General features: G+C 34.4%; 1 protein-coding gene across 1 annotated transcript; it reads right to left on the minus strand.

Annotated features, from left to right (window-relative positions):
• Positions 1-17,626, minus strand: LOC136033243 (uncharacterized; the record flags this gene model as incomplete). Its single annotated transcript, XM_065713963.1, is given in 4 exon segments — positions 1-1,478; positions 4,020-4,251; positions 9,725-9,879; positions 17,495-17,626. Coding segments are annotated over 4 exon segments (897 nt in total). The 5' UTR covers positions 17,544-17,626.
• Between the last annotated feature and the right edge of the window lie 2,434 nt (positions 17,627-20,060).

Raw genomic sequence — 20,060 nt, forward strand, 5'->3', positions numbered from 1 at the left:
AATTCAGTGAGATTAAATTGAACGATTCCTGTACTGTTAATAAAAGTAAAAGAGTGGTGTTACTTTTTGCTGTACACAATAAGGACATTCAAAATCTCATAAATATGGCACTGTTCTCTGTTCCATATTTGATCTAAGGCACAATTTTGGCTACTCGCTTCTTCGAACAAACTAATCTAAATCGTCGTAATTAATTGAGCAACACACAACCTAAGCATCACCGAAAATTCTTGTGTCCAACTTCAAAAATATTCAACATAAACCGAAATTAACAAAATAAAGAAACAGGGAAACCGCTAAATTTATATTGAAATCAGTTAATAAAAACTGTTTCTATGCTATTATAGTAATAACTGATAAGAATAATATAGTAATAAATATATAGTAATAAATAAATAATAAATGTATAAATAAATAATAAAATATAATAATAATAAATGTAAATAAAATAATAATAATAAAATATAAATAATAAATAAATGTATAGTAATAAATAAATATAGTAATAAATGATATAAAAGTATTAAATGAATATAGTAATAAATAGTAATAAATGCTATTATAGTAAAATGATATAAATTTTGCCAATTATTTTGTTTGTCCAAGCCGTGAATTATGGATAATGTGAAAAAGAACGATTATTTTCTTTAAAGCCTCTTTTTAGGTTCAAAGGGGAACGCATAGGGATGCTTAATAGGAAATCAACATTTGTTCGATTCCATAACCATGCACAATGAGTATTTTGGGCTGACGTTTTGGATACTTTGAGGCATGAGTGTTATGAGTAAGTATAACCCTTTTCTTTAAAATATTTCAGAAAAAAACATTCCCCAAGCTTCCATCCGCTGAAAGCCCTAAAATCTTCTATAAGTACATTCATAGCTTATAAGAATATTACGTCTAAATGCTACCCTGTTTCATCTATCTACTGTCTACTAAACCTTTCGAATAGATTGAAATACATTGATTCACACTTATGTTTAAATTCTTCTTATGTCTACATTGCACATTTTTAAGTTACGAAAATGAATAGTCCCATTCAAGAACTTCATTATCACTAACTTCGGGAGTTTGTGTTCCCTTAGATGTGAACATTGTTACAGCTTTCGGCCCTGTTTCACGATATTTCCTTGCACAAACCCTTTTGTACTCTTCCCTTTTACTTTTCTCAACGAAATATGGATGCTTATCAATTCTACGTCTAGATTTCAATTTTCTACTCTCCCTCCAGCCTCTTTCAGCTGGACGAGCAAAAGTTGCTATTGGCGTTGACTGGCGCGTCTCGTGCTTTTTGCTAGGATGCAGTTCAGACTCAAAAGTATTTGGAGAAGGCCCGGCAGAACTTTCATTTCTTCTACGCTTGGTGATCCCGTCCAGGAGAACGTTTTCTTTTGAACCCTGCGAGGAAGATGATTCTCTTGGGGAGACGATTGTCATGGACTTTATGTTGCCACAAAGAGAGAGTAGATTTGTAACGTCTGAAAGAAAGAGACATGTCTGAAAAAGATAATTATTTGAGCTGTTCACTTGCTAAATCGTCTATCCCCAAAATTAAGAGCAGAAAAGGATACGAAGTTTTATTGGCTTTTGTTAATGTTTGGTTCGAAAAGCATAAAAAGTGTTTATAAATTACCTTTAAGCGGTGGTGAGGGTGAGCACCTTACATATTTGATGACAATAAATGTTTTGATTTTCGTCAGTACTACTTGGCTAGACGTTAATAACTTATCGTCTAAGCTAGTCACTTAAACCTTTACTTTGTATTTTGACTAAACAAGCTAAAGAAGAGTCCAACATAATACGTACAAAGAATTATTTTTTCGGAAAGTTATATTTGTTATTTTTAATTTAAATGAACTATCCTAAAAGGACACATTTTATCAAACTTTTTCTTTTGAATGTAATTTATATAAACAACAGAAAATTGACGAATAAATAATAGAGTAGTTATTCATCATTTTTGAAGCAATTTGCTCAGTTTGTTGAAGCAGTATTCTGGATTGGCGGATCAAAAGATGGTTCAACAACTGATTTTCAATAGATTAGAAAGGAACATTCTGAAAAGAAAGAAAATCGAAAACGACAAAAGATAAAATTTAAATGCGTGTCAGATTAGAATGGAACGCTCTGAAAAGAAAGAAAATAGAAAAAAAGAAAGATAAAATTTAAATGCGTGTCAGATTAGAAAAAACGTTCTGAAAAGAAAGAAAATAGAAAGAAAAGAAGGATAAATTCAAATGCGTGTCGGATTAGAAATGAACGTTCTGAAAAGAAAGAAAATAGAACGAAAAGAAAAATAAAATTTAAATGCGTGTCAGATTAGAAAGGAGCGTTCTGAAAAGAGGGAAAATCGAAAAAGACGAAAGATAAAATTTAAATGCGTGTCAGATTAGAAAGGAACGTTCTGAAAAAAAGAAAATGGAAAGAAAAGAAAGATAAAAATTAAATGCGTGTCAGATTAAAGAGGAAGGTTCAGAAAATTACGAAAATAGAAAGAAAAGAAAAGTAAGACTTAAACGCGTATCAGATTAGAAAGGAAAGTTCTGAAAAGAAAGAAAATAAAAAGAAAAGAAAGATAAAATTTAAATACGTTTCAAATTACTGAAACTGGATTGCTTAAAACCAAATAAAGTCAATTCCTTAGAAATTTGTTTTTAAGGGATTTTTTTTTATTATCGTGTGAAAAAAAATTGTGAAGTTTTTTTTCATTTTTTCTCTTAAGAACTAAAATGTCGGATAGTGATTCAAATTCTAGTCAAAATTTGAATGCTTCCTGGAATTACTATTTTATTAAAGGGAGTTTTATGTTGTATTTTGTTGATACTTCTTGTCCGTTTAAGTAAACACATATCAAGGCCATCTAAACATAAATTTCAACGATGTATTTAAAAAAAAAGGGTAGAAGTTGCAGATCAATACAACTAGATTTCTTTTCTGAATTTTTATCCAAATTGAAGTTCTTATGACCTTGTTTAAATTCCATGACATTTCCAAGGTGATCAGCGAAACGAAATTGTTTCTGTTCTAAGAGTCCATGTAATGGAATTTCTTTTCCGAAACAGATTCTCTTTATTAAGGATCTTTCGCTTCAGTGTTCTTACTCTGAAACCTTTATACCGATAAGAAAAGTCAGTTTAACCCTATCTCGGGGTATCAAGACTCGACACAACCCAAATGTTACCAATTATTTAAAAAAATAATTGCGTGCCTGTTTCGGGTGAACAAACATGTAGGAGAAGAAACGGTTTGGCACTCTTATCTTCTTCCCAAAACAATGTATTTGCGTTTTTTGACATTAACTTGATTCTCCCAGACGTCCCCAAAATATTATAAATTTATAGCATTAGGAAACACGTCATCTCCTGATTTATCTCACTAGTTTAAAATTGTGTCTAGTTTGAAAGTATGACTAGTTTGACTAGTGGCAAGACAGTTTGACTTGTTCAGTAAGCTGTAAGCTAATCGGAAACCCGGGCTACTTTTGGTGTCACATAAGAATACAATAAATTGTTTCCAGAAGTTTTTGTTATTAGATAGGTCCCTATGAGATTCTCTTATAAGCTTCAAACATACCAGAGATAAAGCAAATTCAAGGCCCGCTATGGAGTGATACAAATTGATAGAGGGAAAATTGATTTTGAACTTTTGTCTTAATATATTATATTTTCTGTCTTTAAATGAAATTCTGTCTCTAGTACTGACTGCGTTATTTAATAGTTGAAACTTGGGACTAAGACTTAGTCAAAAATAAGTTCAATCTGCATTGCTAGAAAGACAGATTAGCGCAGCTTAAACTTTTTTATTTTTAGTTGATGGAGAACTATAGTTTAAATTTAAACAATGCCAATCTAAAGAATATTTCAAGAATAATTCACATTCACCCATACACTCGATATACTTTGCAAGTTCCGAATCAATGCAGCCTGTTTTTCCAAAAATTTGCCATTTTTACATACTTTTTTTTTAATTTTTGTCATTTTTGCACTAATTTGAAATAATAATCTTAAAATCACGCCTACCTTTGAGGCTGCTCTTTGATGATTCAGGCGTTGAACAAGATACAGGCGAGTTATATCCCGGATGAAACGGCGAAGTTGATTTAGATTTGTTATTTTCATTTCGGCATGTAGATCGTCTAGCATGACGAGGTGAAACACTGTTTACATAAATCCTTCCTAAGTCTCGGGCATAGGCACGTGGTGTTGTAAGTCCTCTTTGAGGGATATGATCTTCCATGATTTCCACTCTATCCTAAAAAGAATTTATTTGTTTGTTACGTGCTACCTTAAGATTCCAAAGACGCAAAAATAAAACACTTTTCGCCATCTGGACCCATCTTTATACCTGAAGACCAATATTTTATCAGGTTTTAATTTTATTTGTACGAAATTATTGAGGCTTTGGGGCAATACTTTATTTATGTCAGTGTTGTCAGGGAAAAGTGTGAAAATAAATGAGCAAAAATAGCTCGTTGCATTTGACCGCACTTTTTGTCCTAAAACTTCAAACAGTAAGGTGATTGAAACTGTAAAACCTCAAACAGGAAAAGTTCCAGTTTGATTCATGAAGGCACCTACACCTCCAAAGTTTTCTTAATCTGTTTGGTGGCATGCATTTTTATCATTTTTAGCTCCTTTTCACCTACGTTTCCTTTTTTAAACTGGTACCTACCCCTATCAAAAACTGCAATGCCAAAACTGCATTTGATGGTTATTTTCATTAGAGTTGGATTACAAGTTTTTACTTATTTTTAATAATGTATTTTAGAAAACAGATTTCTTCTTACGAAAGTAAACAGTGAAATTGAAGCTAAAAACGTACAGAAATTTTTGCTGCCCAAATTTTGGAAGAAATACCTACAAAACTAGTTCAGATAAACTTATAATGTTTTCCAGCATCCGTAGAATTCTGAAAACTAGCGCTTTACTGAAAATCTAAAACCGATCCCAAAAAACAAGAGCGGAAAATTCCTTAAGTAGCTAACAGAAAATAGAAGACTTATTTAGACGGATCTTAAAAGTATTTTAGTGGACAAAATATCTGTAACTTTTAGTGGATAATTATAATTCACTAAAAAACTCAAACTAGCTTAGTTTTCAGTAAAGCTCTAGTTTTTAGTATTCTAAAGATACTGGAAAATACCATGAGTCGGTTTATTTGAGCTTGTTTTGTATATACGTCAAGAGTAAGGTTAAACCACTCTTTATTTCCGTATGAGAAAAACAGTTATTTTAAAAAATCGAATTCTGCTTGTTTTTATTTTCTAATAGACTTGGGTGGGAGGAGCATACCTAGCTGTTTTTGCTTCAGGCCTGGTGACGAGCAGGCAGTAATTCGTAATTTTTTGACGTTGAATAAATACTAAACTCTACAATATGCATGGATGCAGCAGGAAAAAGCAAAGAGGTGTTGCTCCCTGTGAAGCACACTACCCACTTAAAAAAAATCCTCAAAAGTGCCTATAAAGCTAAGACCTGATAAAAGTTCTTAAAATTACTACCCTCCAAGTGGACAAGATACCCCTCCACCTTGAATAAATTTCTTGACATGTTCAAGGATAAAGACGACAACCAGGATGATGACACAGGGAAATGGAGGGAAGATTCAGCTGTGGAAAAGAATCCCGGCACTTGTCGGTTACTCGAAACACACCCAAAAAGTAAAGTTAATCCAAATGAAAAATTACAAATTATGATGATAAAAAATACTTTAGAAACAAAAGTATGGAAATTTAGCCCAACCTAGCCTAACCTCCAACCTTAGTCTGCAAATATATAGCCCAGATAATACATTTCCAATGCAGTCTATGTCCAATGTATTGTATAATCCATCGCTTGTTTTTGTAGCTATGAAACCGGTTTTCTGATATGTAACCTAAGCGTAATTCTTGCATGAGTTTTTTTTTTATAACCGACGTACCGGTATTTTTCTTCCTAATTGAGCTGTCAAAATGTCATTTAGTGGCTAAATTAACACATAGCATCCTTTGAATGACTTAAGCCGAGGTTTTGGCTACTGTATGTGTGATCAAAATGTTACATTTACCGAGAAAATTCATTTTTTTTATTGTTCCAATATACAAAATTAATTTATGGCTAGGCCTGTAATTGGAGTAATTCCTGAAAAATTAACTTACAAGGTCAGATGGGTTAAAGCCTAACCCCTTGCTACCGGTTATAACTCTGTAGCATCATTAAACCAGTTTATTCTGCCAAGAAGATAATTTTATGTTAAAATCTGAGAGTAAAAAGAAAAATTAATGCCAGTTTTACTTGATTCATAGTTGCTATAAACAAATTTTTTGCCTAAACTCTGAATTTCTTTATTCTGGAAACTTTTCACCGTTATCCATGCACAAAATAGTATTGAAAACAACCTATTTTAGTCTTCAAAAGTTGTGACTAAATCCCTAAGCTTTCAGCTTTTATAAGTCCCGGATAAATTTTACACAGCGACTACCTTTCATGAAAACTTTGCATCTGTACGTTTTTAGTTTTCAAAAAAAGAAAAGAAGGAGAAAGATGTGTGGAGAAGGATAATATCCTTCATATTGGAGAAGGATAAATTGATGAAGATACAGGTCTTGGTCAATAGGTTTTTGAAAAGTCGATGCTGAGTCAGTAATAAGTTTTCTTCCAGTATTTGCCAATCTGTTTTCTTTCCGACTTAAACGCAGGACGTATGATATAGATACTCTCTGTTGTACGTTGAATGTATTGTAATTCTAGTATGTCTGTCCTTGGTCTTGGCTGTGGGAAATCGATGATATCTCTCTTTTTGCTACTGTAGATTCTCAGTCGCATTTCAAAACGTACTGCAGACAAAACCATTTTGACTGCACCAATGTACTTTTTGAGAGCCTCACCCTTAACCTGAAATCGTATTTTTGGGTAGATGCCAAGTTTTAGCAGAGGAACACTCAGCACAACTGTGTAGATGCTTTAGTCAAAATCTGAAGTCTACGAGAAAGTCGTAAAATCATGCTTCTTCAGATGCCAAATTTTGATCAAAGGAAAATATTTATCTTTTATCTGATGTCGCGGAGAATTCAAGGCTATCGAATGCTTATTATTGTTTGAAATTATTGGGCTGTTTTGCAATAAAACTTAAGTCGGTGCTTTGGTACCCGGGTCGGACCTATTTGAATCTATAGTCGGGGCAGTAGCTTGCTAATTTCGGTAGCAAAGAAATCTAAAATCAGGGATGCTGCTGGCTACTTTAGGTACTCAGAAAAACCAATGTATTAATTTAGATAACATTATAGTGCATAAGACTGGTACCAATGGAATCATTAGTTTAAAAAACCGATTTGCTTGGAAAACATTTCTCAATAATTTAGATGGAAGAAAGTAGGGAATAATTTATCGTTGACGCATCACTTCCTTCCCCCTAAAAAAAGCATACATAGCTAAGTCATAACACTGAAACTGTCTTGCCTGCTTCAAAGTATTTGCTGTTTCTCATATCAAGGAATATTGTAGATAACAATTTCCTAGAGCCCCTCTGCCTCGGAATAGTCAGGCCAATTGGGAAAGGGAAGATGATTGCAAGTGCACAATCCTAGATTTTGAAAATAATCTTTTTTTTGTATCTTCATTTTTTTTTTAATAAAGAAAAAATCGAAAAAGTCCCCTTCCTAGAAATTAAAAAATGCTTTGTATGCTTCTTCTTCGAAAAATAGAAAACATCCTTGTCCCGACTACATTATTATGATTTAGTGCAACTACTCGGAACCAAAATCAAACAGTTCGTGGTAATGAACTGTAGTAAGGAGCGACCCGGCTCGATAGTAACCAAAACTCTAAAAAATGAAATTTTGGTACCAATAGTTACATCAAAAGAATCACATTTTTAGGCTGATTTTAAATATATAAGTTTCATCAACTTTAGTCTTACCCATCAAAAGTTACAAGCCTGAGAAAATTTGCATTATTTTAGAAAATAGGGGGAAAACCCCCTAAAAGTCATAGAATCTTAACGAAAATCACACCATCAGATTCAGCGTATCAGAAAACCCTACTGTAGAAGTTTCAAGCTCCTATCTACAAAAATGTGGAATTTTATATTTTTTGCCAGAAGGCAGATCACGGATGCGTGTTTATTTGTTTGTTTGTATTTTTGTTTTTTTCTTTTTTTCCCCAAGGGTGATCGTATCGACCCAGTTGTCCTAGAATGTTGCGAGAGGGCTCATTCTAACGTAAATGAAAAGTTCTAGTGCCCTTTTTAAGTGACCAAAAAAATTGGAGGGCACCTAGGCCCCCTCCCACGCTAATTATTTTCCCAAAGTCAACGGATCAAAATTCTGAGATAGCCATTTTATTCAGCGTAGTCGCAAAACCTTATATCTATGTCTTTGGGGATGACTTACTCCCCCACAGTCCCCGTGGGAGGGGTTACAAGTTCAAAACTTTGACCAGTGCTTACATATAGTAATGGTTATTGGGAAGTGTACAGGCGTTTTCAGGAGGATTTTTTGGTTGGAGGCAGGGGTTGAGAAGAGGGGGATATGCTGGGGGAACTTTTTCATCGAGGAATTTGTCATGGGGGAAGAAAATTTCCATAAAGGGAGCGCAGGATTTACTAGCATTACTTAAAAAAAACAATGAAAAAATAAATATGAAAGTTTTTTTCCGCTGGAAGTAAGCAGCAGCATTAAAACTTAAAATGAACAGAAATTATTACCCATATGAGGGGCCCACCTCCTCCTAATACCTCGCTCTTTACGCTAAAGTATTTTTAGTAATTTCAACTATATATTCTGCGGCTTTTGTGATTCAGGGGTCATTCTTAATGAATTGGGACAAAGTTTAATCTTTAATGTAAAGAGCGAGGTACTGACGAGGGGGTGAACCCCTCATATATGTAATAAAAACATGAGATTACAAAAGTGCGTTACGTAAGCTAAATTATAAGTTACGTATATCTTTTACTTATAAAAAGATTCGTAAAAAATTAAAATTCCTAGTTGCCTTTTTAATTAACCGAAAATCGGAGGGCAACTAGGCTTCCTCCCCCGCTATTTTTTCTCAAAATGATTCGATGAAAATTATAAGAAAGCCATTTAGACAAAAAAAAATAAATATACAAATTTCGTTTTAATTATTCCTCTGCGGAGAGCCAAAATCAAAACAGGCATTGATTCAAAAACGTTCAGAAATTAAATAAAAAAACAAGTTTTTTTAAATGAAAGTAAGGAGCGACATTAAAACTTAAAACGAACAGGAATTTACTTCGTATATGAAAGGGGCTTTTCCTTCTCAACGCCCCGCTCTTTACGCTAAAGGTTTTTACTGTTTTAAAATGTAGAGTTAAGAGAAAGAGTCAAAATTTAGCGTAAAGAGCGGGGCGTTGAGAAGGAAAAGCCCCTTTCATATACGGAGTAATTTCTGTTCGTTTTAAGTTTTAATGTCGCTCCTTACTTTCATTTAAAAAAACTTGTTTTTTTTTATTTAATAAAAAAAAAATATCAATGCTGAAGTCCAATTTATTAGACTTTTTGGTGCACCGAAATTAGCAAACTGTTAGCCTTGCTTTGTATGCCTTTAGGTCCGAAAGTTAGCAAATAGTTGCCCTAATTTTAGATCCTAAAGAGTCCCAATCCGGATACCAAAGATCCGATTTTAATGTGAGCTGACTACAGGAACTCTTGTTACTGTAAAAAGTATCCTGGATACCTGTATATGAAAAGCAAATTGAAGAAATATATCAAAGAAAAATTTATTACTTCTGCCTCACCACTACTTTGTGACTCGTCTTCTGATGGGGAACTACGATTTAAGTAAGGGTAGACAAAGACAACAGACGAAAGTGCTAAGACCGCCACAAGTCCAATGATGAAAATCAAGGTGTAAGCTGGGTTTGGCTCAAACCTCCGAAGCGCTAGAAGAGTATGATACAACGTAAGATGACGAAACAGAGTGGATGTCATTAAGAAATTGCTGTTAATTTCGAAAAGATAGTACAGTTAGCAAAAATAAATTAATTAGTAGAGAATATTTTAATGGGTAAAGATAAAACTGGGTTTAGCTCAAATTAAATAGACCTTCTATACCAACTATACCTTCTATACCTCGTCAAGCGTTGCAGCAGCTGCAAACCGTAGGCCACAGTTTATGAGCGCCATAAACTATTCATGATCACGCGACTCTGTCTCTGTCTAAGTTTTGGTTCACGTTCTGCATGTATCATGGAATTACAAAATGATTTTATGTGCTCCCAAGCAACGTTAAGATTGATAGCCTGAATTAATGATATGAATCAATGAATCAATGATAGCCTGACTTTATCTTGCAGATCTCTTAATCATTAAATGTTCTGTTCTGTTCAACTACGTGACCGCCCTGGAACAGATATGTAGATACGGTCCTTTCTTAAGATACTCAGTTTACAGATGTGAAGATGTACTTTGCAGCATGTGCTCTGCATACTACTGCATGCGCCCTGGAACAAATATGTGGCTACAGTCCTTTCTTAAGATGCTCAATTTACAGATGTGAAGATGCACTTTGCAGCGTGTGCTCTACATGCTACTGCTTTGGACTCAACATCATCCCCCTAAAGGCTCCATTAAATCCTAGCTGTTAATTCCTACCAAACTTAACTGAGGTGCTATAAGCCGTTTTGATGAATTCTGATGACGAGAATGTAGCTTCCCTTAAACGATTTCTATCAAGCACTGACTCCTGAGACCAAAACTGGACTAATTGGCCAGATTTTGTTAAATGAATTGCACTAGTCAACCTAATAATTAGCTGAAGATAAGATTTTCTGAAGCTCCTATTCTCCTTCTCACTCCAGAGACCAGATCGGAAGTAAACTTTAAAAATACTCAATCATAGATCCAGCTGCCATTTCAAATGAATTTAGATTAAATCTGACGTTCAATTTCGATAAATGAGTTCGTGGCAAGAATTCAGGAGCCCATGTTCTACTCCCCAACTGAGATCAAATGAATATTGAAATTACAAAGCGAATAAAAATCTGATAAGACCTGGGGAGGCATTTTACCCTTCTCCCCCTTGATTGTCTTCCCTGCCCCCAGAGATGTCAGATCCAGCTAAAACCGTCAAAAGTATAATATGGACATTAGCAGTTACACTTTGATAACTTGCGCTGAGAATCAACGACTGCTGCTTGTAGAAGGTCTTCTTTGACGGAAGATAGATTTTTCTGGTATCTGCAAAATGCAACAACCTCTTCTGGTAAATGGTCTGACTGCTACAGCTAGCCATATATTCTACGTACAGAACACGTTCATTGAGGTAATATCAGCTCTCAAAAGCATAAGTAAATCAGTACCTTTTGCTTCCCTCCATACTTGATGGAGATCCAATAGTCTGTTGTTTTTAGATATTCAATAACAATTAATTACTTTCTCCTTGCAGCAAGGATTAAATTTTATTTCTAATGCTGAAATAAACAATTTAACTCTTATTTTTACTTCCAGTCAAATTTAGATCTGGAAGAAGCCCTCGTAACAAGAATTTAGGGACCCTTCTCATACCCTTGCGGATGCTGGGTTGTGTTCAGAAAACCAATTGGTACAAATAAACACTACGTTTTACTTTCAGCCAGGTTTGGTTGGGAATAAATAAAAAAAAGGTTTGTTCAAATGAATTTGTGGAGCAAAACTAAAATTTAGAACGAACAGAAATTGTTAAAGTATGAGGGGGGTTTCCCCCTCCCCAGCACCTCGCTCTTCACGCTAAAGTTTTTAAGTACTGTTCAAAAAGCTTCTCATTGTTCTAATTAAATGACCCTTGTGTTTCAGGGGTCGTTCTTAAATAATTCGGACAAAATTCAAACTTTAGCATAAAGAGCAAGGTGTTGATGAGGGGGCAGCTCCCCTCATATACTTAATAATTTCTGTTTGTTTTAAGTTTTAATGTTGCTCCTTACTTTCAGTTGAAAAAATCTTTTTTATTTAATTTCTGATCGTTTTTTAAATAATGCCAGGGAATCTGGCTCCTGACACTTCAATCCCGGTAAAAATTTACCTGGGAAAATTACCCTTGACGCCTCCTGGCGTAAAATTGACTCGGTAAACTGAAAGCAAGACATATAAAAAGAATTTTTGTAAAGGAATTCAGGCAAATTCCCTCAGTGTAAGATTTCCCTGAAAAGTTCACCCCCTAATAACTTCCCTCTCTATGAAAAATTCTCCCCAAGGAAAATCTCCCAATAGAAAATTTGCCCCCCTCACCCGAAAAATGTATACATATTTCCCAATAACAAATACAATACGTAAACAATGAGCAAATTTTATAACTTAAAGACCTTTCCCGAGGGATCTTAATTTTTTGATTGGACGATTTTGGGAAAAAAGAGGCGTGGGAGGGGGCTTAGCTTCCCTCCAAATTTTTGGGTCACTTAAGAAGGACACTAGAACATTTAATTTCCGTTTAAATGAGCCCCTCCCAATATTCTAGAACCACTGAGTCGATAAGATTACCCCATGAAAAAATAAATAAATAGCAAACAAATAAGCACGCATCCGTGATCTTTCTTCTGACAAAAAAAAACAACAATAACAAATAACCTCATTTTTGCAAATAGGAGCTTGAAGCCTCTACAGTAGGGTTCTCCAATACGGTGAATCTGATGGTGTGATTTTCATTAAGATTCTTTGACCTCTTGAGGGTGGTTTCTCCCATTTTTCGAAAATCAGGCAAATTTTGTCAGGATCGTAGCCTTAGACTGGTAACACTAAACTTAATGAAACTTTTATATTTGGAATCAGCATAATAAGTCGATTCTTTTATATATGTATTGGTATCAAACTTTTATTTTCTAAAGTTTCGGTTACTATTGAGCTGCGTCAGTCCTTACTCACAGTTCGTTACCACGAACTGTTTGATTTGACAGATCCATTCTCTAGCTGATGACACTAATTAACAAAATACCCCCCCCCCCTCCCCGAACAAAGGATGGATGGGACCCAGATCTCAAAAAGCCACAGTTAAAGCACAAGCTCGACGCCCCTAATTAGTCTGATTGAGACGCGTTACCGTCTTATGGAAGATGCCATGAAAACCCAAACCTAGGATCCTCCTCCCCTTGTCCACTTCTCAGAGAGGTTGAATAGGGCATGGGCCGGAAAAAAGTGTGGCTAAGACACTTACTCTTACTACTTTCGACTGGCTTTGATTCAGAACCGAGTTCTTATCGATGTTGTAATGATAAGAATTGAGACAACTCCTCTCCGTTGGTACAGATCAAACCGGGCCAAGACCCCAAAAAGTCACAATAGGGAAATTAGTTTTCATTGTCGTCCACATTTTACTGGATAATTGCTGGAAAGTTTGCAAGCTTCTGAAGTCCGTATTCAAAGAAAACTATTTCATTTTTGGTTCTTACCATTTTTGAGCTATCAACCGCTGATGAAAAGAGAAAAAAGCAAACATAAAATCGACGGTAGCAGCTGTGTTGCTCCACAACAAAACGGCAATTAAAACAAAATCCACAACAAAGAAAATCCACAAAACGGCAATTAGAACAAAATCCACAACAAAGAAAATCCACAAAACGACAATTAAAACAAAATCCACAACAAAGAAAATCCACAAAACGGCAATTAAAACAAAATCCACAACAAAGAAAATCCACAAAACGGCAATTAAAACAAAATCCACAACAAAATTTATGGATGTTATTTAGTAAATGCAGTAAAATGAAAGATAAAATATTATTTTTAATTTTTGAAAGTGTTATTTTTGTCCTGTACTAAAGCAAGATTTTGCTTGAACCTGCAAAGCGATAGAAAATTGAGGTACAATTTATGACGAAGAATCGCAAATGCAAAACTGTATTGACACACCGCATATGGCAGGAATGTCAATTGACAGGGGGGGAGGGGGGTTTGCCACGCCCAAGATTTCAAAAATGTTCTTTTTTGGGTTCTTCATTGAAAGAAGCTTTTTTGTCGTTTTTAGTGTAAAAATCAAAACTAACAAATTACCTCCTCTAGATTTACAAAAATATATCCCCCTCTAAATATTTCCGTACATTGACGCAACTGTAATATAGGTGTTCTTTTCGTGGTTTCAAATTTTTTTAAATGTTAAATTTTGTTATAATATAATCAAATAGCTGAATATTAAGAAACTAGTACAGAAAAAAAGATACGTGTGTATTATTAAAAAAAAACACTCAATAAGTGAAGCTAGGTTCTTTCATGAAACAAACTACAATGCAGGTACATTTTAATTAAATTAAATAGAAAAACAAGTTTTTTTAACGGAAAGTAAGAAACGACAATAAAACTTAAAACGAACAGAAATTACTTCGTATATGAAAAGGGATACTTCCTCATCAACGCCCCGCTCTTTACGTAGTTTGACTCTTTCTCGTAACTCTATTTTTAAAACAGTAAAAAACTTTAGCGTAAAGAGCGGGGCGTTGATGAGAAAGCACAAGTTTAAAAAACTTGTTTTTTTATTTAATTTCTGAACGTTTTTGAATCAATGCATATTTTGGTTTTGGCTCTCCATAGATGAATAATTAAAACGAGATTTGCATATTTGTTTTTTTGCTAAATGGCTTTCTCATAGTTTTGATCGAATGATTTTGAGGAAAAAAAGGAGTGGGGGAGGAGGCCTAGTTGCCCTCAGATTTTTTTGTTACTTAAAAAGGCAACTAGAGCTTTTAATTTTTTTTTACCAATGTTTTTATCAGTAATAGATATACGTAACTTACATATTAGCTTACGTAACGAACTTCTGTATTCTTATGTTTTTATTACGTATATGAAGGGGTTCGCCCCCTCCTCAGTACAAAGCTCTTTAAACTAAAGCTTAAATTTTGTCCCAATTTCTTAAGAATGACCCCCTGAATCACAAAAGCCGTAGAATAAATAGTTGAAATTACTAAAAATACATTAGTGTAAAGAGCGAGGTATTAGGAAGAGGTGAGCTCATCATATGCGTAATAAATTCTGTACGTTTTAAGTTTTAATGCTTTTCCTTACTTTCAGTTTAAAAAAATTTTTCGTATTTGTTTTTTCATTGTTTTTTTTTTAAATAATGCTAGAAAATCCTGCGCTCCCTTCATGAAAATTTTCTTCCTCCATGACAAATTCCTCCAAGGAAATTTCCCCCAACATATCCCCCTCTTATCAACCCCCTAGCCTAAAAATCCCCCTGAAAACGTCTGTACACTTCCAAATAACCATTACTATATGTAAGCACTGGTCAAAGTTTGTAACTTGTGTGGCCCCTCTCACGGGGACTGTGGGGGAATAAGTCGTCCCCAAAGACATATTTTTAAGGTTATTTCACTACCCTGAATAAAATGGCTATCTCCAATTTTTGATCTGGTGATTTTGGGAAAATAATTAGCATGGGAGGGGGCTTAGGTGCCCTCCAATTTTTTTGGTCACTTAAAAAGGGCACTAGAACTTTTCATTTCCGTTAGAATGAGCCCTTTTGCAACATTCTAGGACCATTGAGTCGATATGATCACCCCTGGGGAAAAAAAAAACAGAAAAAAAAACAAAAAAAAACAAACAAACAAACACGCATCCGTGATCTGCCTTCTGCCAAAAAATACAAAATTCCAAATGACTTTTAGGGGTTGTTTCCCCCTATTTTCTAAAATAAGGCAAATTTTCTCAGGCTTGTAACTTTTGATGTATGAGACTAAAATTTGATGAAACTAAATTTGATGATTTTTTATGATATATTTAAGATCAGCATTAAAATGCAATTCTTTTGATGTAGCTATTGATATCAAAATTCCATTTTTTAGAGTTTTGGTTACTATTAAGCCAGGTCACTCCTTACTACAGTTTGTTACCACGAACTGTTTGATCATTATTCAATTGATTCAATTCATTTCATACACACTCGACAATTTTGCTGAGAAAATCCGGTTTCACAGCCACAAAGACAAAACTCAATTTAGTTTGCTACGCATAGTGATAGAAGATACTGTCTGAACACGGATTTTGAAACGAAGATCTGGGATTTGACAAACACTGAAAAAGAGGCAATTCACAATTTTCCTAATAAAATATTATATTTTGATCATATTTTGTTTCATTTCATTAGCTTTATCAAAAGTATGGGCTATGCCACTGAAAAAATTGATTTAAATGACAAAAATACATGAAAATAAGCTTATAAAGGTATGCTCTTTTCATCAAACCAAAGTTTACCCGTAAAATTACGGCTCTTAAATTAAAGCAATATTCGCATCCCTCTGAATTTACAAAAATAGCCGAAAAGGGAAATTTTAAGCACATATACCGCTTTAACACTGGAAATATTGTATACTGCTAAGAAATCGTAGATCAAGGTTAGGATTTGGAAGCAACACATATTCAGTTATATTTTGACGCATTTTTCGCCACACACTAGTGCTGAGCCATTTCAGATTGAAACGCTTTTGTATAAGTGGTCGCAAAATAACTCGGGGGGGGGGGCTGCATGTATAATTCGAGCGAAGACTTGTAAAAAATATTTTCTTATGAGAAAATTGCATTTTGCTAATATGTTGCGTCATTTTGTAGACATTTCCTACCCTTATGAAGGGAGGAGGCACTGACACCCTCCCCCACTACATATAAATACACGTAGGTTGTGGGTTTGATTTTACAGCACCGTTACAAATTCAAAGGGCCAACAATGGACAAACATTTCTTAAGCTGTTTGGCCTATTAAATAATAACAGACCCATCACACTTCCTGTTTTAACCAGATTTCTCCCGAGTTCCTGAGGTTGTCTACCTCCTCCTCCTTTGTAGCCTATCTTTGAGTCTATTGCGTTCTGACTACAACAGGGACTCGAATTCATGGAAATGTTGGGAAAGCAATGATTTTTTTTATTTTCTTTTTTATGAAAAAAAAGAAGGTATATTTCAAAGTATAGGAGGGTGGGAAGGTATATCTTTGTTTTGATTTGACATTTTTAATGGAAAAAAGCCAACTATGAAAATTTAGGGACATTTGACGCCCTTTACTCTTTAATCAGTGTCCCTAGAACACAGCAGCCTAAAAATAGAAGTAATACAGCAGTAATACAGTAGCCAGATCTCTGTTCTGCCCATGGTAGCACATCCATTTGAGGGGGTGGATATGGGGGAAAAAATTTAAACACTTTTACTCTGACCGATTGAATAATAATTAGCTTATTAGATACTCTGTTTTGACCAACTTTAAAATGTCATCCAGAGACGTTCCTACGGTCGGTGTCGCTCACGACAAAATTAATTTCGGTGTTAGGCTCCCGACTCAAGCCAGACCGAAAGAAATCCCAGCCACAGTGCCCCTCAGCAACAGCGTCTCGTCCCAGCCAAGGTGCCCAGGGCAGTTTGGCCTTTATGTCGTCGCTGTGCTTTGACCGCTTATTTGTCGCTAATGTCTTCTGTAGACAATTTTTAGTCTAGGTTAATTTTTTAGTTGACTGTCTTTTTTGTGAAAACAAATTGTACGGGTCGAGGAATTCTTTTTTTTTTTATATGACGAAAATTCAGTAACAATAATGCTTAAGTACTGACCTTGAACTATAATCTCTTCTGATTTAGTTACATTTAGCACTACACTCATGACTCAGCGACTTCCCAGCTTGAACTGGCTTTGCAAAAATGAATCATTTTGTAAATGGCATGATCAAAGCAGACACGCTTTTTCTTTCACTCTTAATTTTCTGCTATAATCAGAATCATTGTAAGGAAACCATGTGATCGATTCATGAATGAAAACGTGTAATAAAGTAATTACTCGAACCAGGGTACCCATAAAAAGTTGCCTATGAGAAAGAATGAGACTTGAAAAGATTTTCTGGGTACTAGCATTTGGGTGGGGAGGGAGGACGACTGAAGAGCAGCAGCATCGTCTTTATTTTTAATAATTTACGCTTTTTAAGTTTGGCTCCGTTGCTCGTCGTAATTTCCATTCGCTTTTGGTTTCATTTCTCCAAATGACAATTATTTTCTAATTACTTAGATTTGAAGTCTCGTGTTTTGAGGACAGATTCCGTAAGTGTTACGAAAGTATTGCCCACTTTCCGATTAACTGTGTAGTTTGTGTGTATACATTGTTAAGCTATCATTTCTCTTGTGGATTTTTTGTTAGCACTTTCATATATTCTTTTTGGTACTTGTGTATTTTTCAGAACAAGATTGGGCTATATATTTGCACATTAGGGGTGGTTGGAGTGTTGATGCATTATATCAAATACCTAACTTAACCTAACCTAACCACCTCTATACGTAAAATATTTAATTAAACTGTACCTGCATCGTAGTTTGTTTCACGAAAGAACCTAACTTCACTTACTGAATGTGTTCTGAATAATGCACGAGTGCCTTCTTTTTTTCTATACTCCTTTACTGCATACATGTTTTGTACCGACGGTTGAAAAGAATTATAATCATTATTATTATTAACATTATTATTATTGATATTATTATTATTATTTTTATTATTATTATTATTATTATTATTATTATTATTATTATTATTATTATTATTATTATTATTATTATTATTATCATTTTTCACAGTTAAAAAAAAGATTGGAAGAATAGGAAGATAAGTCTGCAAAAAATCTTTTGCAGATAAGTCTGCATAGTCTGCAAGTCTGCAAGAATAGGAAGATAAGTCTGCAAAAAATATTGGAAGCTAGAGTGATGACAGCAATCAAATATGGCTCTAAAGCATGGGTGCTCCGAAAAGTGGGTGAAAATTTACTAGATTTTTTCCAGAGAAATAGCCTACGGATTGTTATGGGTACCCGACTGACAGACCGTATTTCAGAGTGTAGGCTGTACGAAAAATTTGGTAATAACCCATTTTCTAGAGCTAAAATGAAAGAAAGGTTGAAATAGTTAGGGCACGTTCTGCGGACGAAGGATGAGAGATTGCCGAAGATTGTCCTTCTCAGCCAACCGTCTAGGGATAAACAGAAAGCAGGTCATTCTCGTCTTGGTGGGTGATAACATAAACATAGAGTTAAAGGAAAATGGGAACTTCTTGGGAGGGTGTAAAGAGGGAGGCCTTGAATAGATTGGGTTGGAGGAGGAGCTGTGCAGCTGTGTTGGTCTCAGGTGGATTCGTTCTGCGGTGAGTTATTAGTATTATTTTTATTATTATTATTATTATTATTATTATTGCTATTATTATTATTGCCATTGTTGCTATTATTATTATTATAATTACTATTATTACTATCATTATTATTACCATAGGTTAATTTCTGGTCATTTTAGGTTTCAAATTTTGCTATTTACTTTTACGTTCAAGTCATAGGTTGTTTTTAATTTAATTTTTTCTTGTCGTCTACATTTTCCTGACATTTAGCACTACACTCATGACTCAACAACTTCCCAGCTTAAACTGGGTTTGCAAAATATGAATCAGCTTGTAAATGGCGTGACCAATGTAGAAACGCCTTTTCTTTTACTCTTAACTATTATTAAATAAAAAAAAACCTTTTTTTTAACTGAAAGTGAGGAGCGACATTAAAACTTAAAACGAACAGAAATTACTTCGTATATGAAATGTATATTCGTATATGAAAGGGGCTGCTTCCTCATCAATGCCCCGCTCTTTACGCTATAGTTTGACTCTTTCTCTCAAATGACTCTTTTTTTACTCTTTTTAAAACAGTAAAAATCCTTAGCGTTGATGAGGAAGCAGCCCCTTTCGAATACGATGTAATTTCTGTTCGTTTTGAGTTTTAATGTCGCTCCTTACTATCAGTTAAAAAAACTTGTTTTTTTTATTTAATTCTTAAACGTTTTTGAATCAATGCATGTTTTGATTTTGGCTCTCCGTAGAGGAATAATTAAATCGAAATTTGCATATTTATGTTTTTGGCTAATTGGCTTTCTCATAGTTTTGATCGAATGATTTTTAGAAAAAAAGACCGGGGGAGGAAGCCTATTTGCCCTCCGATTTTTGGTTACTTAAAAAGGCAACTAAAATTTTTAATTTTTTACGAATTTTTTTATTAGTAAAATTTATACGTAACTTATAAATTAGCTTACGTAACGAACTTTTCTATTCTCATGTTTTTATTACATATATGAGGGGGGTTCACCCCCTCGTCAGTACCTCGCT

This window comes from Artemia franciscana, chromosome 11 (assembly GCF_032884065.1).
Source record: "Artemia franciscana chromosome 11, ASM3288406v1, whole genome shotgun sequence".
Taxonomy (NCBI): Eukaryota; Metazoa; Arthropoda; class Branchiopoda; order Anostraca; family Artemiidae; genus Artemia; species Artemia franciscana.